Consider the following 24,931-nt stretch of genomic DNA (forward strand, 5'->3'; position numbering starts at 1 on the left):
GTCAATTGAAGAAACAATAAAAACAAAAATGTATTTAAAAAAAAATGTATTTTGCAAAAGACAATTGACAAACACAAATTCATATAATTAACAAACAAAAAATCAATATAATTAATATCAGGACAACTACATGTATACATGCTTAAATTCTTAACAGAAACAAATAAATGAGGAAACATGGTAATAAATGTATTATATATAATTCATACATAAATGTTTATTATGATTATTCTAGAGTCTTATATGTCTACTCTCCTCTTTTTATCAAATAATTGATACCATAATCAGTTGGTGACATATACATTACGTTAGTATGTCATTTGCCGTTTGATATAAAATACAAAAATAGACATGAAATTCTGCAAACGTTATAAAGAATGTACGTCCACCTTTACAAGGTACAAGTAAGTTCAGAAATCCACCTTATCGTACAACATGCTGTCCGTACATTTGATCCCAACAGGCTGTTTGAGAAATGACAAACAGCTACGTAAACCAATCATAAAGTGGTAGAGGAGGGACATCCAGATTATGAAGGGAATAAATATTTTGAACCACGGCGGCCCGCCGCCTTTGATAAAGCCTAAACAGGCGAAACGTGTCAGGAGGGTTGTGTGGGACGATGGGGTCCCATTAATTGTTGTTTTAGTTCCAATCTATCATAGCTGTAATGATTAATAGCCTAAAACCTCATAACGAATAGATAACCAGTCGTTGGGATTGGGGGTGGTGCCATTGACTCATAGGAGCGGCAACATTGTATTTACTTGAAACTAGTAGTCGATGATTGCTAAACAAACACAGAGTGCATAGGGGTTATTATATGGAGAACCTTTCACTGATATGTCAGCATAAATTGATATCCTATAATGAGTGCAATTTTACAGTATAATAGTATCCTATTCAGGCATATACTATACATTACTATACAAGCATTTAGCCAGGCAACTTATTTATACATGGCATAGATGGAAAGATAGCAGAAGTAATACTGTGGTATCCAATTTATAATGGTCACAGTTTAAAAAACCAACAATTTAACTATATATATATTATTCAGTACCAGTGACATAGTCATAGATCACTTTTATTTCTCAATAGTGAATTTATTTAATTTTCCTTTATATTGGAGATTACCACTGAATAAATGTATCTTTATCCCAATTGCACAACCCAATAATCTGATACAATTTTATCAAACTACAGTAAATAAATACCATTTATACGCACAATTTATCTGCTATTCACCGCCCCATACAAACCTAACTATTGGATATTAACCAGGGAGATCTGATAATAAGTTCACGCTATAAAGGCCAGATTAATAATCAACAGATCTCACAGTTCATTCATTTCAGCTATAAATGATAGAGTGATTTTAAATGCTTGTATTGACCCATCTTTTAATAAGTTTAATAAAATCTATATTTTAACCTAAATTTATCTTGCCTCTACAATCAGTCTGGGCAAAGAGTGCTATACGAGCATTTCTTTTTAGGGAACCTAATCCCAACTGTTCATACAAGTTTTGCCCCAAATGCTAGCACCACTTCTCATAAATAGACAACATATTGATACTTACATACAAGGTATCTTAAGTAACAAAGACAATTGAGGAGCTTGCCTTTATAGTGCCCTTGCCATTGTGTGTACACTTTTAGAATTGTTTACACTGAACCGAACACCAAGATATGGCACTACCCTTAAGCTTCAAACCGAGACCTCTCAACTAGCAGCTGCAGACTGATCGTCCAGTTAAGAGACTGTACACATGGATCAAGGCAACCCCCTTCCAGATGAAATTCCTAGTGACTGGGATAACGAACTGTGTAGGTATAGGCTGAGAGAAACGTTTGGCTCCTATCTTTCTAGCAGACACAGGTTGGTGTTATATATACAAGACTCTTTTGCTTCCATGTAGATGATATTCACCAGAAGGTCTCTCTGGAACTGCGACACAACTTATCTGGGATGATCATAAGAGGTCCTTAGACTTTCACCTATGTGGCTAATTTTCCTTTTCTCTCAGAATATGCTTATTGTTTAAATTATATAGGTGGATTCTACTATCTTACCCCATATACCCCACATAGAATTAGACATTAGACTGTATTGTTGTGATTATGTTATTATTGCCTATGTACCCTCTATACACGACTTTTATTCATCTTTATACTATGTTTTCTTAATAGTTGCTAAGATGCTACTTTGCTAAGGGTAGCTAGAAAACGATCCACCAATAGTACATATGGGGGATATTGACCACCGTTGAGCAACAATGCTTATCCATGCTTCATGTTTTATTCAAACATGTATATGTAAATAGTAAGGTCCAAAGATGACCTCCATAGTTATTGAGAAAATATTTTTCCTTATGCACAATCTAATGGTTAATTCAGCACTAACATAGGTTCTCAAAATGGTTTAGTCATAATCCCAGGCCTATAGCAAGCAAGGTTTTTACTAGCGATGTGTTTTGTCCTAAATGGGTTTACTGCTCATAGGCTCTAATTTTTAGATTCTTTATATTACCTCATCTATCCAGCAATTACACTCTACACTATCGCAATACTCTGATGGAAGTGCTCTTGCCACTTGCCCAATCCTTTCAGATAAATACCCAGCCTTCTAAAATACTGCTAATATATGGCTCTTATCTTACTTTGAATGGAAGCCCTTGCGAACAATCTATATCCTAAAAACCTATGTATTATCTCTGTTAATATATTATCTATTACATATTTTAATTGAATAGAATTTCTTGATACAGGTTTTAGATAAAAAAATATATAACTGTAGCTCCACCAAACATTTACCGAAGAGTTACAGGTTTCATCTTAGATTTCTGTATCACTTAGAGTTTACACATTTGTGTCATTCTAATTTGCTGTACAACTGTACTTGTGATACTACTGTAACCTGATGCATATGTCTCTGAGTGTATGTTTGTGTAAGACTTGTTTATCTGTCAATGCTATTTCCTCAATAAAAATAATAACCAGCGCTGTGTAATATGGGGCTTTATAAATAAATAATAACAATTACAACAAAAACAAAAATAATAATTATAATAATAATAACAATAATAATAACCAGCGCTGCATAATATAGTACTTTATAAATTAACAATAATAATTATAATGATAATAATAATAACAATAATAATGATAACAATAACACTAGATAATCATGTATAGATATATAGGTATAGATATATATTGTACCGAAACACCATCAGATATACGTAGAAATATGTATTTATGTATAAATAGAACATATACTGCTATGTCAAGAACACTGGAATGTGAGAATATGCAGATTTTTTTGCACGCGAGTAGGGTGTCAGTTTTCCCCCCACATTTTTTGCTCCATTATCTTCTATGGGGAAATAAATTATTGCACAGGTTAGTGGGTGGGTGGGGCAAGGCCACACTAAGGGCTCATTTCCATTGAGGTGGTAAAGTTTGGAAACCGGTGGTAAAAACATTTATCTCCATTAAAACCCTTTTTAGAACTTTCATGTTACTACCAGTTTCCAAACTTTACCACCTCAATGGAAGCTAGGCCTAACATATAGGTGGAGGCATCATGGCAACACTAAAGTAGGATGCACCAGTGAGATAGGGGGAAGCAGGGCCACACTAAGGCCTAGTTTCAACTGATATGATAAATTGCGGAAACCGTGATAATTTTTTTTATTAGCTCCATTAAAGTCTATGGAGATTTTTTTATGTTACCACCAGTTTATTGCCTCAATGGAAACAACGCCTAAGACAGGAGGGGCACAGGACCCAACAAAACCCTAGTTTCCATTGAGGTGGTAAAGTTTGGAAACTGGTGGTAACATAAAAAATCTCCATAGACTTTAATGGAGATAAGGGTTTTTATCACCAGTTTCCGAACTTTAACACATCAATGGGAACTGTGTGATATTGAGATTATCAGTTGGTATGGACCATATCAACCTGTTGTTATGTGCACAATAGTAGAGTCAGGAAGTGCCTCTTGCATTGTGTGTGCACAGCATTCTTAATAAAGTTTACAGTTATAAAGACCTGTGCTTGATCTCCTTATATAAATAAGATAAAACAGGAACTAGGCCTGTTCTGTCAGGGCAGGCAAAGCTGCACCTGGTTTAGTGGTTAATGGCTAATAGAGATAGCTCATACAGTTGTTGTAGTGTTCACTGGTTGATTCAGGCAACTCACAGACCTGGGTTAGTGCTTACAGGATGATGGACATAACCCACACTGCTGTTTTAGAGCCCAGTGTTTGAGAGAGCATAGTTATACTGCCGTATTAATGCTCACTGACTGATAGACACACACATAGCGGTACAAGGTCTCATTAGTGAACAATCTCACACTGCACCAACACTTACTGCTTACCAGGGACAAACAGCCACAAGTCTAAAGAGAAACATTTAAACCTTGGGGACATGGTTTTCACACTGTGAGATTCATTACAGAAAACAAACACAATCAGCTCAGTAACTTACCAGCTACACTGAGATAAAAGTACGTGTCAGGTGTAGCCTCACACATCCAGCGGTACCAGCCTGTGTCCTCCATCCTCAGGTTTTGCAGAGAGCAAGAACCGTTCCTGCACTGCACGCGGTCTTTATATGGTTTATGTACGTGGTCAGGATAGGTCCCGTCTACATAAAACACTCTTGTAGAAACATTATTGTTCTTATCTTCTCTAAGGAACGACAGCTCTCCCATTACTTTGCACTGGCTCACATTAAACAAGACAGATCCATCAAGGAACCCGGTAATGTTTTCCTGTTTGGGTTGTGCTGTAGGATGAAAGAAAGATATCAGCCTTCTATACAGAGAACACTAACGTATGTTATGTATTCTAATCTTACATCTTCCTTTTGTCATCTAATCTTATAGGAGAATATTATATTGTACGTTAATTATTTTTTTCTCTGTACATGAATTCTCTATTGCTGGTCCCAGATGTGGTTTTGTACCATGTGTCACTTCTGGCTATAGGCACCGTTATCGTTACCTTTTCTCATCCCCCCACACTACTGGCATCATGATGTGACACACAAGTGCATAGTAACCAGCGCTGCGTAATATGACATTTTATAAATAAACAATAATAATAATAGCAAAAATAATAATAATAACAATCCAAATAATAATAAACAGCTTTCCGTAATATGGTGCTTTATAAATTAACAATCACCTAGATTATGAGTTTTGCGTTCCAGTTTTAACACTGAAAAAATGGCAATTTCAGCATAAAAACCGGAACGCAGCCATTAAAAGTCTTTTTGGTATTGCTATATTTATATTTAGCCTGTAACGCAACATCAGACCCGTTTTTGCGTGGGATTTCCATAGCGCCGGTATTACAGGTTGTGTGGTGAGGCTAAAATTCTTGCGTTCCAGCCTATATCGACACGATCCCTTCCGCAATCTGAGACGAGTAGTTATGAGTTTTGCGCAACAAAACTGTTACACAAAACTCATAACTAAAATGTTACAATGTACACTAACACCCATAAACTATTTACCCCCTATTCATAAACCTATTAACCCCTATTCCGCCATCCTCCCACATCTCAAACACTAAATTAAAGCTATTAACCCTTATTCCGCTGCTCCCCGACATCACTGCCACTATAATAAAGTTATTAACCCCTATTCTCCTGCACCCCAACATCGCAGAGACTATAATAAAGATATTAACCCCTATTCCGCCGCTCCCCGACATCACGGCCACTTAATAAAGTTATTAACCTCTAAACCTCTGGCCTCCCACACCACCGCCACTAAATAAACCTATTAACCCCTAAACCGCAAGCCCCCCACATCGCAAGAAACTAAATTAAACTATGAACCCCTAAACCTAACAACCCCCTAACTTTAAATTAAAATTTCAATATTCCTATCTTAAAATAAATTTAAAAAAAACTTACCTGTGACAAACAAGTTTAAACTATTTATTAAACTAAGATTACTGTTATACTAAAATTAAAATAACTACAAATTAAATAAACTAAAATAAAATAAAAACAAATAACTTAAATCCCAGACAAAAATAATAATGTGAATAAATGTGATACAAAGGATATTGTGTAGACGACGATCCTCAATTCCTCAAAAGAGAAAAAAATGCAAAAAAACGTGATATTGTTTAAATAGTATTAGTACAAACTGTGCATCTAAAAATGGCTACTCACATATACCTGAGCTATCATCAGCTCAGGTGTAAATGCAGTCCTGAGTACAAAGCTGTCAGGATCAGCTATATCTGTGTGTGAGCCTCTTTCCAATCTCCCGAATCTCCAAAGAAAGGAAAGGAGTTGTTATCAAGCTCCACTTTAAATGCAGACCTGAACTTTCTGGCTGTCAGGCAAAACCTTAGTTAAAGATTCCGGAACCGCTTCCAATCAAAGTTATTTTATTAAAAGTATAAAATATATAAATGAAATGCAATCTGGATAGCGTAGTCATTCGGGGTTACAGTGCAAAAATGTTACAACATGCAATTTACACTTAGGGAGAGATTACATATACGGCGCAGGCTTCAGCACAAGCGATGCAACCCGCACCGTCCGTAATTTTACCTCGCACATCGGGGTATTATATATACGGCACCGGCAGTTCATAAAGTTCCGTAAGTCTGATAAACTAACGATGTCCAGAAATGAGCGTAAATACTTATTTCTGGAGTCGCTAGTGAGTTACGGCACTTAAGAAACTGCTGGCGCCTAAGAAAAATAAAAAAAATATAAAATCTCTCGTAAAAGTCTAACACGTCTCCCAAAAATAAGCCCAACACGTAAAACCCCTATATACGCCATCAAACCCACATCGGAACTAATAAAAGTATTAATCCCTAAACCGTCAACCCCCCACAACGCAATAAGCCTAATTAAACTATTAACCCCTATATCCGCCATCAAACCCACATCGCAATAAACCTATTAAAGTATTAACCCCTAAATCGGCCAACCCCAACATCGCAAACTACCTAATAAAACTATTAACCCCTAATCCACCATTAACCAACAACGCAAACTACCTATTAAAGTATTAACCCCTAAACCGCCAAAGCCCACAACGCAAATAAATAATTAAAATTACTAAGCCCCCTAACCTAACACCCCCTAAATGAACCCACATTACCTAAATTACAAAATACTAAAGTTACTATTAGAATAAAAAAAAAAACTAACATTACTTTACAAAAAAAAAACAACTAAGTATAAATTAAAGGGACAGTCTAGTCAAAATTAAAATTCTGGTGTAGACTGTCCATTTAAACTACAATTACAGAAAATAAAAAAATCTAAGATTACAGAAAATAAAAGAGAGAATTACCAATAATTAAAAAATTATACCTAATCCCTATGAAAATAAAAAAGCCCCCCCCCAAAAAAACACCCCCTAATCTAATGCTAAACTACCAATAGCACTTAAAGGGGATTTTTGCAGGGCAATGCCTTAAGTTTAACAGCTCTTTTGCACTTAAAACAATTCCCCCCTAACAGTAACCCCCCCACCCACCAAACCCCCCAAAATAAAAGAACCTAACATTAAAACACCTTAAATACCCATTGCCCTGAAAAGGGCATTTGTATGGGCATTGCCCTTAAAAGGGCATTTAACAGCTCTATTGCTGCCCTTAAAAGGGCATTTAACAGCTCTATTGCCAATTGCCCATCCCTAATCTAAATAAAACAACCCCCCCAAAAAACCCTTATAAAACCCTAAGCCATGGAGCGTGGAGGATCCTCTTTGTACGATCTCCGCCGTACACTGAATAGTGAATTCAAGGTACGCAATTAAAGATGGTGTCCCTTGAATTCCTATTGGCTGATTTGATTCTTCTGAAATCCTATTGGCTGTTCAAATCAGCCAATAGGATGAGAGCTACTGAAATTCTATTGGCTATTCAAATTAGTCAATATAATTTCAGTAGCTCTCATCCTATTGGCTGATTTGAACAGCCAAAAGGATTTCAGTAGCTCTCATCCTATTGGCTGATTTGAATTTAAAGAATCAAATCAGCCAATAGGAATTCAAGGGATGCCGTCTTTAATTGCGTACCTTGAATTCACTATTCAGTGTATGGCGGAGATCTTACAAAGAGGATCCTCCACGCTCCATGGCTCTGCGGTCGCCGGTCTTCAGTTCCAGGGTCGCTGGTCTTCAGCTCAGCGGTTCATCGATATTCAGCTTCGCCCTCCGCTATGCGCCGGCTGGTTCCTGAAAGAAGAGGTCGTTGCTTGGAAGAAGACTTCACCGCCTGGAACAGGACCTTCTCCTCTGGATGTCAGGAACGGTGAGTACCAACCTGGGGATTAGATTTAGGGGTTTTTAAGGGATTTTTGGGGGGTTTGTTTTATTTAGATTAGGGATGGGCAATTGGCAATAGAGCTGTTAAATGCCCTTTTAAGGGCAATGCCCATACAAATGCCCTTTTCAGGGCAACGGGTAGTTTAGGTTTTTTAGTGTTAGGTTCTTTTATTTTGGGGGGTTTGGTGGGTGGGTTCACTGTTAGTGGGGACTTAGAAAGTGCAAAACAGCTGTTAAACTTAGGGCATTGCCCTGTAAAAAGCCATTTTAACGGCTATTGGTAGTTTAGCATTAGATTAGGGGGTGTTTTTATTTGGGGGGGGCATTTTTATTTTCCTACTGCTAGATTACGAGTTTTGCGTTAGCCTTAAAAAGCAGCGTTGAGAGGTCCCAACGCTGCTTTTTAACGCCCGCTGGTATTACGAGTCTGGCAGGTACAGGTGTACCGCTCACTTTTTTCCGTGACTCGAGCATACCGCAAATCCACTTACGTAAATTGCGTATCCTATCTTTTCAATGGGATTTTCCTAATGCCGGTATTACGAGTCTTGGAAAAAGTGAGCGGTACACCCTCTCCTGTCAAGACTCCTACCGCATTTAAAAGTCAGTAGTTAAGAGTTTTATGGGCTAACGCCGTAACATAAAACTCTTAACTAAAGTGCTAAAAAGTACACTAACACCCATAAACTAACTATTAACCCCTAAACCGAGCCCCCCCCCCCCCGCTGCAAACACTTAAATAACATTTTTAACCCCTAATCTGCCGACCGGACATCGCCGCCACTTTAATAAATATATTAACCCCTAAACCGCCGCACTCCCGCCTCGTAAACACTAGTTACATTTTATTAACCCCCTAATCTGCCGTCCCTAACATCGCCGACACCTACCTACATTTATTAACCCCTAATCTGCCGCCCACAACGTTGCCAACACTATATTAAATGTATTAACCCCTAAACCTAAGTCTAACCCTAACACCCCCTAACTTAAATATCATTTTAAAAAAATCGAAATAAAATTACTACAATTAATTAAATTATTCCTATTTAAAACTAAATACTTACCTATAAAATAAACCCTACGATAGCTACAATATAACTAATAGTTACATTTTTATCTATCTTAGGATTTATTTTTATTTTACAGGCAAGTTTGTATTTATTTTAACTAGGTAGAATAGTTATTAAATAGTTATTAACTATTTATTAACTTCCTAATTAAAATAAATACAAATATACCTGTAAAATAAAACCTAACCTAAGTTACAATTACACCTAACACTACACTATAATTAAATAAATTACCTAAATTAATTAATTACCATTAAATTAAATGAACTAAATTACGAAAAAAAAAACCCACTAAATTACAGAAAATATAAAATAATTACAATTTTTTTAAACTAATTACACCTAATCTAATTAAAAGGGCTTTTTGCGGGGCATTGCCCCAAAGTAATCAGCTCTTTTACCTGTAAAAAAATACAATGCCCCCCAACATTACAACCCACCACCCACACACCCAACCCTACTCTAAAACCCACCCAATCCCCCCTAAATGAAACCTAACACTACCCCCTTGAAGATCACCCTACCTTGAGACGTCTTCACCCAACCAGGCAGAAGTGGTCCTCCAGACGGTCCAAAGTCTTCAACCTATCTGGGCAGAAATGGTCCTCCAGACGGCCAGAAGTCTTCATCCAGGCGGCATCTTCTATCTTCATCTATCCGGAGCGGAGCAGGTCCATCTTCAAGACATCCGACGCGGAGCATCCTCTTCTTTCCGACAACCAACACTAAATGACGGTACCTTTAAGTGACGTCATCAAAGATGGCGTCCCTTCAATTCCGATTGGCTGATAGAATTCTATCAGCCAATCGGAATTAAGGTAGAAAAAATCATATTGGCTGATCCAATCAGCCAATAGGATTGAGCGCCCATTCTATTGGATTTTCCAATTAGTCAATAGTATGCAAGTTCAATCCTATTGGCTGTCCTAATCAGCCAATAGGATTGAACTTCAATCCTATTGGCAGATTAGATCAGCCAATAGGATTTTTTCTACCTTAATTCCGATTGGTTGATAGAATTCTGTCAGCCAATCGGAATTGAAGGGACGCCATCTTGGATGACGTCACTTAAAGGTACCGTCATTTAGTGATAGTCGTCGGAAAGAAGAGGATGCTCCACATCGGATGTCTTGAAGATGGACCCGCTCTGCTCCGGATGGATGAAGATAGAAGATGCCGCCTGGATGGCCGTCTGGAGGACCTCTTCTGCCCAGATAGGATGAAGACTTCGGACCGTCTGGAGGACCACTTCTGCCCGGTTGGGTGAAGACGTCTCAAGGTAGGGTGATCTTCAAGGGGGTAGTGTTAGGTTTTATTAAGGGGGGATTGGGTGGGTTTTAGAGTAGGGTTGGGTGTGTGGGTGGTGGGTTACAATGTTGGGGCGTATTGTATTTTTTTTTACAGGTAAAAGAGCTGATTACTTTGGGGCAATGCCCCACAAAAGGCCCTTATAAGGGCTATTTGTAATTTAGTGTAGGGTAGGGATTTTTATTATTTTGGGGGGCTTTTTTATTTTATTAGGGGGATTAGATTAGGTGTAATTAGTTTAAAAAAAATTGTAATTGTTTTATTATTTTCTGTAATTTAGTGGGTTTTGTTTTTCGTAATTTAGTTTATTTAATTTAATTGTAAATAATTGTAGTTAATTTAGGTAATTTATTTAATTATAGTGTAGTGTTAGGTGTAATTGTAACTTAGGTTAGGTTTTATTTTACAGGTATATTTGGATTTATTTTAACTAGGACGTTAATAAATAGTTAATAACTATTTAATAACTATTGTACCTAGTTAAAATAAATACAAACTTGCCTGTAAAATAAAAATAAATCCTAAAATAGATACAAATGTAACTATTAGTTATATTGTAGCTATCTTAGGGTTTATTATATAGGTAAGTATTTAGTTTTAAATAGGAATAATTTATTTAATAATAGTAATTTTATTTAGATTTATTTAAATTATATTTAAGTTAGGGGGGTGTTAGGGTTAGACTTAGATTTAGGGGTTAATACCTTTATTATAGTGACGGCGACATTGGGGGCGGCAGATTAGGGGTCAATAATTGTAGGTAGGTTGCAACGACATTGGGGGCAGCAGAATAGGGGTTAATAACTATAATGTAGGTGCCGGCGATGTTGGGGGCAACAGATTAGGGGTTCATAAGTATAATGTAGGTGGCGGTGGTGTCCGGGATGGCAGATTAGGGGTTAATAATAGTATGCAGGTGGCGACGATGTCGGGGGCGGCAGATTAGGGGTTAATAAGTGTAAGATTAGGGGTGTTTAGACTCAGGGTTCATGTTAGGGTGTTAGGTGTAGACATAAAAAGTATTTCCCTATAGGAATCAATGGGGTTGCATTAGGAGCTGAACGCTGCTTTTTTTGCAGGTGTTAGTTTTTTTTTCACCCGAATCTGCCCCATTGATTCCTATGGGGAAATCATGCACAAGTACGTTTTGCCAGTTTACCGCTCCCGTAAGCAGCGCTGGTATTGAGGTGAGATGTGGAGCTAAATTTTGCTCTCCGCTCACTTTTTTTTCGGCTAACGCCGGGTTTAAAAAAACCTGTAATACCAGCGTTGTTTGTAGGCGAGCGGTGAGCAGAAACTGCTCGTTAACACCGCAAGCCTTACCGACAAAAACTCTAGCCGATCGGGATTAGGATTAATTTAATGTAATGTAATCTAAAAGTAATGTTAGTTTTTTTATTTTAATAGTAACTTTAGTATTTTGTAATTTAGGTAATTTGGGTTCATTTAGGGGGTGTTAGGTTAGGGAGTGTTAGGTTAGGGGGCTTAGTAATTTTAATTATTTATTTACGTTGTGGGCTTTGGCCGTTTAGGGGTTAATACTTCCATAGGTAATTTGTGTTGTGGGTTAATGGCGGATTAGGAGTTAATAGATTTATTAGATAGTTTGCGATGGGGTTGGCGGATTTAGGGGTTAATACTTTAATAGGTTTATTGCAGTGTGGGTTAATGGTGGATTAGGGGTTAATACTTTAATATGTTTATTGCGGTGTAGGTTTGATGGCGGATATAGGGGTTAATAGTTTAATTAGGCATATTGCGTTGTGGGGGGGGTTTGTCGGTTTAGGGGTTAATACTTTTATTAGTTCCGATGTGGGTTTGATGGTGGATATAGTGGTTAATACACTTTATTAGTTATTGCGGTGGGGGGTTGCGGTTGACAGGTAGATATATATTGCGCATGCGTTAGGTGTTAGTTTATTTTGCAGGCAGTTTCGGGAGTTATAGTGCTCCCATACTCAGCGCAAGGTTTGCTGTGGCTGCCTTGTTTGGAGAGGTGAAAATGGAGTAAAATTTCTCCATTTTCGCCACGTAAGTCCGTTCGCTGAATATTAGATACCGATTTGCGACACGGTCCCATGTTAGCTTATGGGAGTAAAAATTGCGGACGACGGGTGAAATATACGTGCCACATTTATATGCAGCCCTGTATATAGGATACCAAAATCGCGTAAAAAACGGCGGCGCCGTTTTTTGTGGGCCCCGCCGCATATGTAATCTCGCCCTTAGTTTGTTAGCAAGATGGCAACAGATTGATACAATGTATCCGTATGCTAGCCAAAGTCCTCACATAAAAACCGAATACCCTTCACTTTGACGTATTACCAGATGCGTACGCTGATTCTGTTGGCTGATTTGAAAAGCCAATAGAATTTAAGTAGCTCTCATCCTATTGGCTGATTTTAATTTAAAAAATCAAATCAACCAATAGGAATTTAAGTGACGCCATTTTGAAAAGGCTCCTTTGCATTGAAGATTCAGTGTATGGCAGCGACCGTATGAAGAGGATGCTCTGTGCCGTATGTCTTGAAGGATGGACCCGCTCCACGCAGCCGTGATGAAGATAGAAGATGCCGCCTGGATGAAGGTAGAAGAGGCCGTCTGGATGGATGATGACCTCGCCGCCTGGATGAATACTTCTCGCCGCATGGATGTCCGGACTTCAAAAGCTGTAAGTGAATCGTCGGGGGTTAGTGTTATTTTTTTTTTTAGTTTTTTGGGGTGTTTCGGCTGTCTTAAAAGAGCTAAATGCCCTTTTCAGGGCAATGAAAAAAAGCTGAATGCCCTTTTAAGGGCAATGGGTAGCTTAGGTTTTTGTTGGAGTTAGGTTTTTTATTTTGGGGGGTTAGTTGGGTGGTGGGTTTTACTGTTGGGGGGCCGTTGTATTTTTTTTTTTCAGGGAAAAGAGCTGTTTTTTTTAGGGCAATGTTCTACAAAAGGCCCTTTAAAGGCCTATTGGTAGTTTATTGTAGGCTAGGGTATTTTTTTATTTTGGGGGGTCTTTTTTATAGGGCTATTAGATTAGGTGTAATTGTTTTTATTTTAGATCATTTCGTTTGCTATTTTTCGTAATTTAGTGTTTATTATTTTTTGTAATTTAGTATGTTTTATTTTTTGTAATTGTAGATTTCCATTTTTTTAGTAGTCTTAGGTTTTTCTAATGTGTAATTTAATTTATTTAATTCATAGTTATTTTAATTTTAGTATAATAGAAATGTTAGCTTAATATATAGTTTAAACTTAGGTTTTTTTTAATTTTACAGGTATTTTTTAATTTATTTTAAGATATGGATATTGTAATTTTAATTTAAAGTTAGGAGGTTGTTAGGTTTAGGGGTTAAAAGTTTAATTTAGTTTTTTGCGATGTGGGTAGGGTGACCATATTGCCGCTTTAAAAAGGGGCACATATGAAAAATACATATGTCAGGGTTCTTATACAAAACATTTCTTTAAACAGCCCTGAAAACAGCCCTGACACATGTATTTTTCATATGTGTCCCTTTTTATTGTGGCAATATGGTCACCCTAGATGTGTGGGGCTTGCGGTTTAGGGGTTAATAGGTTTATTTAGTGGCGGGGATGTGGGAGGCCTGAGATTTAGGGGTTAATAACTTTATTTAGTGGCAGCGATGTCAGGGAGCAGCGGAATAGGGGTTAATAACTTTATTATAGTAGCGACGATGTTGGGTAGCGGCGGAATAGCGGTTAATAACTTTATTTAGGTGTCAGCGATGTCGGGGGCAGCAAATTAGGGGTGTTTAGACTTGGGGTTTATGTTAGGGTGTTAGATTTAAACATAACCTTTTTTTCCCCATAGACATCAATGAGGTTGCGTTAGGGCAATCGCCATTCTGTGCTTCAGGTGTTTTTTTTTTTCTAACACGCTCTCCCCATTGATGTCTATGGGGAAAGTGTACACGAGCGTGTATTCTCAGCTCCTGGATTTTGTGCGGTATGGAGTTCATCGCCACCATATCACACGCACAAGGCGGCTTTTGCTGCATTCGCTTTGCACCCTCTATAGCGCAAAACTGGTTGTAACATAAAAAATCTCCATAGAGTTTAGTGGAGATAGATGTTTTATCACAAGTTTCCACATTTTACCACATCAATGGAAACTAGGTCAAAGTCTATGAAGAATTTTTTATGAAAGGGCTCGTTTCAATGGAAACGAGCCCTTTAATAGAGATAAATGTTTTTATTAAAAACATTTTTCTCCATTGAAGGGCTCGTTTCCATTGAGGTGGTAAATTGTGGAAACCGGTGATAAATTCCTTTATCTCCATTAACGTCTATGGAGATTTTTAAGTTTCCAATTCCAAACGTGTAGGCTAATTATGTCTAGTGATATTAAACTATATATACAAATTGATAAATATGAATCTAAATGGTATAACTACTACGAATAGATCAGTGCATATACAGGCAACAACAGTAAGTGGTGAATTAAAACGTTTAGGAGATGTGAGTGAATCGTGGCTCTAAAAAAACAAATCACGAATTGTGATAATTTGTGATAAAATCATCAAAATACATAATAATAATAATATGAAAAAATAAATAATAGGGGGCGGAGCTAACCGTTGAGCTAAGCGGCAGCATAACCTCAGAGCTCCATTAGAAAAACTCATTCACATCCTAACAAAAGTTAAAAACTCATGATAAATACTCTAAATTGACCTCAGAAGGATAGAGCTTCGTACAAGGACCAAGCTGATACCATAAACTTGTGTATCCCCAGTCGGGGGAAGCCGGTTAATCTTGACTGTAAGCCTTATACCGGAACGCCAGCCACCGCAGAGAAGAGAACTTACTCCCACGCAGATCACCAGGTGCACACGACTACCATAGGCATACCTGCTTTCTGCACTGGGGGACCTGAAGGGACCTCCCTCAACACTCACGCTACTAAGTTGCAGTCCCTGTGATTCGGGACCCAGAGGGCCTAGATCGAAGCTGCAATCGGACCGGACTCACCCACTGACACACTGATAAGAGACCTTACCGTGTCAGAAATCTCCCCTGAAGGCCTGCCTGTCCGGAGGAAACTAGCACCAAGGGATCCATTGAGAGCTCATCCTCACTTTGGCGCGAACAGCCGCCATATTGGGCCTAGCATCATACAATCCTCGCAAACACGCAGCCATCTACTCCAGATCTCGGGACCCAACATCTTAACAAAGGAGGCAGGACATAGGGAGTGACCGGGTGAGTCTGATCAGCAGCGCATAGAGCGGCGGTATAGATAACTAAGAGGGCGGCAGAGCAGCACTTTTTCCCCGGCGCAGGCCCTAACACCTAAGCCTCACTTTGACTATATAAGCCTTATTGCCCCACGCAGTTACTCGATCCACCTAAACGATCCCTGGGGGCTAACGATCATTAGAACTACCCCCTTTAGGCGGAAAACAAGGAGGGGGGGCAGGCGAAAGAGAGGGAGGTGGACGCTCTTCAAACAGGAGAAGAGGTGGTGGGAGATACAGGAACAACAGAGGTACACGGATGCTAACCAGAAATCAGAGGGTGTGACCTCTATTTTGGGTTCACATCCATCGGGGGGTGTAGATACCCTCAGAGTTGTTAACCTATCCTCCATCCCCTTGTCCCTCACACAAATGTCACTGCTAAGTAAAGGTTTGTCGTTCTGTCCATCGGCACATCTGGACAAATTTGAATTTATAAAAGATCTTAACTTGTTTGCTAGAAAGTTAGTACTTAAAAAAGTTATGAATAGGAGAATTGGTCCGAATGTGCCTTTGGACAGTAGTGACAAACTTGCCCTGGATGATTTACTGTCACTTTTAGAGGATCAAAATGAAGATGTTGATAAAATTCAACACCCTACCCTAAAAAATCCAATTTTAGACCAACTTCTAAGTAAATGCCTCCACTCTCAACAGCTCCAGAGATTCAAAACTTTGTAAGATGCGTTGAAAGAGAGATTGGGGAATTACAAGGTTGTGAAGTTGTTCAGGATAATTTGAGTATAAATGAGAGAAGGTCTCTTAAGGAATTACTCAACACTAGGGGAGTCATTTTTAAATCATCCGATAAGGGTGGTAACCTGGTTGTCATGAATGATCATGACTATGTGACAGAAATCCAGAGGCAGCTATCAAATACTACACAGTATGAATTAACAGACAGAGTTGCATTTGACACATATTGTAATGAACTTTTGTTCATTCTTAATGATGCTTTGAGAGATGGGCTAATAACAACCAAAGAACATGCATTCATGTTCAAAATGTTTCCAATTGTGCCAACCTTTTACTGCATCCCTAAGCTGCACAAAAGTATGAGCAAACCGCCGGGACGTCCGATTATCTCGGGAATAGGGGGGCCAATGGAAGGAGCAAGTAGATAGACTACTTTATGAGACCCTTCCTAAGTTCATTGCCCTCCTATGTCCAGGATACTTCGGATGTCCTTAGGAAATTGGATGGCATTGAAGTTGATGAAGATACATGGTTGGTGACCCTTGATGTCGAGTCGTTGTACTCCTCGATCCCTCATGCTGTAGGGATCAGAACGACTAGATATTTTCTTGAACAAAGAGGACATGATTTTCAGAAACACACTGATTTTGTAATTTCTTTGTTACATTTAATACTAAACAATAACATATTCCAATTTGATGGAAAGTTTTATAGGCAGCTCCAGGGCACGGCCATGGGTGCCACATGTGCCCCACTTATGCCTGTCTACATCTAGGCTTATGGGAGGCACGGGAAGTGTTTTCGTGCTTTGAATCCCTGGTGGAGGCACATGTGGCACTCTGGCTTCGCTATGTGGATGATATTCTACTCCTATGGAGGGGTAGTAAAGATCTATTAGAAAATTTCTTGAGTATTTTGAACACTGACAATGGGTACAATGTCTTTCTGACATGTGAAATGAGTAAAGAGGAAGCAACATTCCTAGATTTATCAATAAGAAAAGAAGGCAGACACCTAACCATTAAGGTCTATCGTAAATCAACGGCCACCAATAGTCTTCTACATGCTACTAGTCATCATCCTGAATGCTTAAAAACTGGCATTCCAGTTAGTTGGCCAATTCCTTCGGTTGAGAAGGAATTGTTCCAATTTAGAGGAATTTGAACAACAGGCTAACGAGATGTCTTTTAGGTTCTTTGAAAGAGGATATTCTAAGAGACAGGTCAAAAGAGCCTGGGTTAGGGCTAGAAATAGCACAAGAAATGATTTGCTCTATAGACACAATGCAGTTAAAAGTAATTGAGATAAGGTACGCCTTATAACTAAGTTTAATTCACACTGGGGTAAACTTAGAGATATAATGAAAAAATATTGGCACATGCTGACTATTGACACAGAACTGAGAGATTATGTAGGGGACTTCCCTTTGTTGACAGCACGTAGAGCTGATAGTCTCAAAGATAAGCGTGTCAGAAGTGAATACATAAGAAAACCAACAACCAATTGGTTAAGTGCAAGAGGGAAATGGCAAGGCTGTAGCCCTTGTGGGCATTGTGTGTATTGCAGGTTTATACAAAAAACATGCAAATTTGAAACCTCAACAGGTAGACAATATAATATAAAACAATGGATCACCTGTAACACTACAGGTGTCATTTACCTCCTGCACTGTTCGTGCCCCCTATTCTATATAGGAAAAACTAAACGTGACCTGAAAGATCGAGTCAGAGAGCATAGGGACGATATTAAGAATAAAGATCAGGATAGTCCGGTGGCCAGACACTTTGAATTATATCATAATTCTGACTTTACTATTATGAAAGTGACTGGCATTCAGCATATAAAACAGCACCGCCGTGGTGGTGATGTTGATAATATGCTATTAAGGAATGAATCCCGATGGATCTATCGTTTAAATACACTGGCTCCAAATGGCCTTAATGAAAAAAAAAATAAAAAAAAATTGATTTTTCATGTTTTCTGTAGAATACTTTCTTTGTAGGGGACAAATAGTAACCTTTGGTATATCTATCTCTATATATTCAGTTGTATATACAGTTGTCATTAGTCTTGCACAAAATATAAGACAAGCTGGGAGATGTGAAAATTGCAATTTTTGAAAATTTGTGTGGTTTTTATCTTGCCATCCCGGAATGAAAAAGAAACCCAAATGTGTTGCATAATATGTAATTATTTAACAAATATGATGTATGTGCAAACAAAAGTTGTTGTCTAACTTTATATATGGTTGCAGCATAGTGTTAAAATTGTCATCAATTTAATATTTAAATTAGCCATTGAGCTATATAAGTGGAGTCATTACCACACACAAGCATCCAATGAAGCCCTAAAGTCAGCCCACTAAAGGGGAGGGGCGAAACGCGTCATGCCTGACGTTCGTGAAGCGGCAACTGTTTGAAGTGGAGTGCTAATTTCCTGGCAGCTGGTTCTAAGCGTACCGAGTTACTCTGATGTGGTTCTAACAACCGACAAGCATACAGCAGTCTTGAATTGAAGTTCCGGTAATGTGAACAAAAGGAGGCATTAACCGCATAGGAGCCTTTACACAAACCGCTTTGTTTGGAGATTTACCAGGGATCCGGCATGTGGTATATGCAAGGTTTAAAAGTGGATCAAGTGGTAACTATATAAGCTGGTTTTGGATGATACACTGGAACTTTGTACCGCGAATGTGGTGAGGCTGCTTGCTCAGTAATTCAAGTTGTTTTCCCAATCAGTAACGCTGGAACTGCTTCTTTGTAACAATTACATATACAGAGCGTGTGATTCACACTAAGTGCTCTGATACTTATGGACATTTGGTAACCTGTGTCTTATTGGAATAATTGTTGCAATATTTATCTTTCACAGTTTTGTTTGTAGCAAGTGGAAAAATTTGACATGATTTGTTACATACAATTGTTTTTGTGAACCGTAGTTATATGGTTTTGTGCTAGATAATAGGTATAACCAGGCCTGGTGTATATATGTCACTCCTTTTTACCTATACAATGGGTTTGGGGTATTTTTGTTTTTGACATATGTAGGTTTAGCAAATAAATCACTTCTTATTTATGCAATTTGTGTGCTGCCTTGTCATTCTTTATCACAGCTTTTATTTTTAGCTGTGACTTCTCTCTTATATATTATTTCAATAATTATATTATGACTGCTAGCACCTAATTTGCATGTGTTTGTAACCAAGATAGAGTGCACACATTTAACTTATTTGTAACTAACGATCAGAACCTACACCACCGAGGCAAACTTTCATGCTCCCCTGATCTAACTCCCCAGAGTCTAAGAAGTGGCCATGGCCCAAATCTAAGTGCACTACCAATAAACAGCACTATATGTTTATTTCCCTGCTGGATTGCGCCTGAAGGCCCTGTTCCACGTGTGAAGCTGACTATTTGGGCCACAATTGCACCTCTCTGAGGCCTTGCCCCCTACTGATACCATAACTTGTACCTCACCACACTACTTCACACCTCCTAGGTGCAGAATTAAAACTTCTACCAAAGCTCTACCTATACACTGGGTCTAAATCCCACTGCACCCTCTCATTCATACTACAACGATTGAAGTGATACACATTCAGACATTTTAAGTGTACCACTATAACACAACTGCCTAGCCCTGACCCCCTCCCCACCATTTCCCACCTGCTACTACAGGTGGGTCATATCCCCATTCCTTTTCCCAGCTTCGTCAAAAGGAGACACATCCCTTGGGGAGTGGGGTTCGAATCCTGGGCCTCTGCTTCCATACGTTCCACCTAACCAAAGGGACCTAGCAATACGCTGGGATAGTACCTGTCCAACTAAACAGAAATTTTCTTTCAGCCATCCTCATAGACAACTGACCCCAATATAGGATATTCTGGCTTGAGAAATTAAGGTCAAACAATACTCAATGTAATTTTTATCTCTGAGGTAATCAGACCGCAGCAGCATGTAAACAACCCTTAAGTGTCTGTGCCCCCGCCGGCCTATGTCACACCGCTAGCATACTTGAAATAAGCAGGTTCTCTCTCATAGCGAGCAATCGCCTAACAAGACATCTCGCCTATTACCACAGTAAAATGTCGCAGTCCCATAAACGTAAACAGAAACCCCATATCACACCTAAAATAACTGTTGCAGACCACTTCCTGCGCCACTCTGGAACAGCCCAGACAAGGTCAGAAGATGAATGTTCAGATACAGGAAGTCTCTCAGATAATCAGGCAGGTTCAGTACTAGTGCAACGAGTCTCTCAACTGCCAACTGCAGACAATTGCTCTAACAACATGATGGACTCTATTAAATCAATTTTAGACTCTCACCATGACTCTTTATCGAAAAGATTTGATAGGTCCCATGCTGATTTAAAGAGAGACATTGGTATCATAGGAGAACGGACTGACACATTAGAGCATAAGCAAGAGGATCTTACAATAGACCATTCTAATCTCCTCAGCTACTCCCAGAGCCTAGCCTGCCAAATCTCAGACCTGAAACTGAAATTAGCGGACCTAGAAGATAGGTTGCGCTGCAACAATATTTGTATCAAGGGCATACCAGAGTCATTTCTGCCACAAGACCTAGAAAAATACCTACAGGGTTTATTTGAAGCCATATTGGGGCCGACAACAAGCAATGAAACCCTCATAGACAGAGTCCATAGGGCGCTCAGGACAAGACCAACAGACGGCAGCCAACCAAGGGATGTAATAGCAAGACTCCATTACTACACGTTTAGAGAAAAAATCCTTAGAGTGCTGGCCACTGGCCAGAGATAAAACCCTTCCGGAGGAATATACTGGCTTACAAATATACCCAGACCGCTCACCTCACACACTTCAGCTCCGCAGGAATTTTCAGCCATTTATCAGAAAACTGAGAGAAAAGGGCCTTAAATATAGATGGGGTTTTCCAGTGAGACTCTTTATTACTAGAGACAGTCACCAGTTTATAGCCTCCACCCCACAACAGGCACACAAGCTACTTCAAAAATGGGAATTACTCCCCTCAGATGGAGAAGATTGCCCTACTAGCTCGGCCGCGGACACCACCTTAAGAGCTTCAGCACCATCATGGAAACCGCTTCCACAAAGATCTGCCTCGACCACAAGGAAGTCTATCGAGGTTCCAAAGAAACATCGGGAACCTATTTACCCACATCAGGCTGAGGACACGTAGAGAACCTGCTCACAACTTAGCTGTGTCTTTTAGCAAGAGACTTGAGACTTTCAAAGTGGGAGAATCCCACATTGCTCCAGGACGAATAACCAGGATGAGTGAGAGAAGATGGGTGAGATCAGTTTAGTTTATATAATATAACTTGTTTATTTACCCCTACTGAGGACACCAGTTATGGAATATAGTCATGTCTAATTGTTCTTGTTAATAGTGTTTTTGTTACTAATCAATCAGATGATACCATGTTTACAGTTGTTTTCTGTTGCAAACATTATGTCTTATTGTTTCTAGCCACACCACAGACTAAGTAGCTATAAACTGAGAGTCTGATTTTGCTGATGATGGGTGAAACATTTACCAGTCCACCCTTACTTTGACCTAGCGATCTATAGTCTAACCCCTCATAGGTGTCTAGGATCCATGAATCATAGAAAAGTAAAGCCCACATCTCCCTAAAGCCTAAACTCTTAGTACTACATTAGACGATAGAGACATATCCCTGACTAGCGTTGGATTAGATGACTACAATATCACACTGAGACACGTAACGTAACACTAGAGACAATGGGCCTACCCATGATTGCAATATGCTAGCCATACCCAAAAATAACAACCTATCAAATCACCAATAACTGGACTAGGATCTCATTGTAGCCTTCAGGCAGACGGGAAAGCTGGGACGACTAACCTGTATCTTAGACCCTCTCCATTTGACACCATGGCCCTAGCAGACCGAGCATAACAACCCCAGGCTTCAGACTAAAGTAAAATACGTAGAGCTAAGCTTAAGGAACTATGGACCGTCAACACCTAGTGAGGTATTAACAGATTTCTCCCCCCCACTCATTCTCTTCCACAATGTTACATAATGTTTATTTGTTTCTCCTGTTGAGATTACTGACTCTTGCTTACTGTTTACAGCATTAATTATCCTATCAAGTATGCAATACATATGCTTTACCTACAGGTTTCCAGCTGACACCCTGGGCCGGCGGAGACCTGGACCCCTCTCCGCTCAGCTCCACCCCCAACAATTTAGTTGTGCCCCTCTGGTTATAGTCCAGACGGAACACTCATTGCGAAAGTGTATATCTATCACTTTTACCTAGTCATCGAGGCCCTAGTGATATCTCCTGCTCGAGGAGACATTTAACTTCCTGAACCCCCACACCTGGCGACCAGTACTCTATTACCTACCCTTTAAATCCCCCCTAATTTTTAATATCTTGGGCGAAACCCTTCTCACCAAAATAATGGCTCCCATACGAATGCCCATGCTACATGCGCAGGGTCTAAATTCCCCCACTAAAAGGAAACTCTTACAGCGCTACTTACGGACACATAAAATACATATCCTGTTCTTGCAGGAAACTCATTGGATGGGGATGCCCCGAGCTTCCGGGATCTCCCAGCATTACCCGATATGTGAGGTTGTCTCCAACACGGAGGGAAAGACAAAGGGTGTTGCTATCTTAATCAGTAAAGATTTATCTTTTAAATTGGAATACGTAGAAAGAGATAGTGATGGTAGGTCCCTAATTCTTATTTGCTCACTCAATGAGACTCCATTCACTTTAGTGTCGGTTTATTCGTCGAATACTAAACAAATACCCTTCCTACGCAAACTCTTATCTCGTATTGATCAGATTAAGAGAGGACGCCTAATAATTGGGGGAGACTTCAATATGGTACCCCTCCAAAGATAAACAATCCACTCTCACGACACACTCCAATAGAAATATCTCTTCCACCTCCAATGCCTTTTGCAAACTCATATACCAACATGACTTATATGACGCATGGAGATGCCTGGCGCCCGTAGAAAAAGACTCCTGGTCTCTAGAACAATTTGTTAACCCGAGTATCAGACCGTGCATATGGTCCGACCACGACATGGTCTATCTAGACTTTACCAAATTACAATCCCTGACTGGTAGACCACCGTGGAGACTCCCAGAACAATGGCTATCTGACATAGAACTCCCTGAATTAACAGAGACTGTGAGAGAATTCTTGACACATAATGACACAGGTACCACCAGTATAGATATGATATGGGTGGCTCTCAAAGCATACCTGCGCGGGCACTTTATTAAGAAAACAGCACAACTTTGCGGGAAGGGTCGTCAATCTCTAGCGAAACTATACGGAGACCTCCACACTTTTGAACAATCTAACAAAATAAGTCCCAACCCCCAGATAGCTCACCAGATAGGACTCATTAGGGAGGAAATCTCTAAAAGAGATTTGCAGATAGTCCAAGAAAACTTACACAAACTCAAGCAAATATATTACTATAAAGGAAACAGGGCAGACATGCTCCTAGCTAGCAAACTCCGCAAACGCACACAACAGAAAAGGATACCCCAAATTACAACTCATAACGGAGTGGTACATTCACCCAAGGAAATAGGTGTAGCTTTCGCAACCTATTACTCCTCTTTATACAATATTGAGGCCACAGAAGAGACTGACAAAGCTAGTCATAGTAACATCAATAGATTCTTAGAGGGACTCACTATACCCACCCTGTCTGAGGAGTCTAGGAAAGAACTAGAGCAACAACTTACGTTGACAGAGGTTAAAGTAGCCATAGATGACCTTACACCCCACAGAGCCCCAGGACCAGACGGGTTTATGGTGACATTTTATCGGGCCCTCAGCCCGATTATAGCTCCGATCCTACTCTGGCTGTTCAGAGACGCAGCAGACAAAGGTAGTTTCCTGACAGAGTTCCTAGAGGCAAACATCAGCACAATCCACAAAGATGGCAAAGATCCATTACTCTGCTCCAGCTACAGGCCCATTTCGCTCATCAATGTGGATGCCAAGATATATGCCAAAATATTGGCGAATAGATTAGGAAAACATTTACAGGCACTTATACATTTAGATCAGGTGGGTTTTGTCCAGGACAGACAGGGATCTGATAACACCCGACGTCAAAGCTGCAGAAACTCTTCCCTAACCATTCACTGATGTGTTGGATAGAGTCCAGTGAGCCGGGATCCCCCATCCATGTCTGGTGGACCTGCCCAAAACTGACAGATTACTGGCACAAAATAGAAAAGATCTGCAAAGATCTAGGTTTATTGAATGTCCTAACT

General features: G+C 39.4%; 1 protein-coding gene across 1 annotated transcript in view; it reads right to left on the bottom strand.

The window, feature by feature from the left end:
• The window catches only part of LOC128650439 (uncharacterized), a 490,879-nt gene that overhangs the window by 434,998 nt on the left and 30,950 nt on the right, over positions 1 to 24,931 (bottom strand). Inside the window, exon 2 of the mRNA XM_053704383.1 lies at positions 4,499 to 4,798. Within this exon, the coding sequence (XP_053560358.1) occupies positions 4,499 to 4,798 (300 nt within the window). The remainder of the gene's footprint in view (positions 1 to 4,498; positions 4,799 to 24,931) is intronic.

Source organism: Bombina bombina, chromosome 2 (genome assembly GCF_027579735.1).
Source record: "Bombina bombina isolate aBomBom1 chromosome 2, aBomBom1.pri, whole genome shotgun sequence".
Lineage (NCBI taxonomy): Eukaryota > Metazoa > Chordata > Amphibia > Anura > Bombinatoridae > Bombina > Bombina bombina.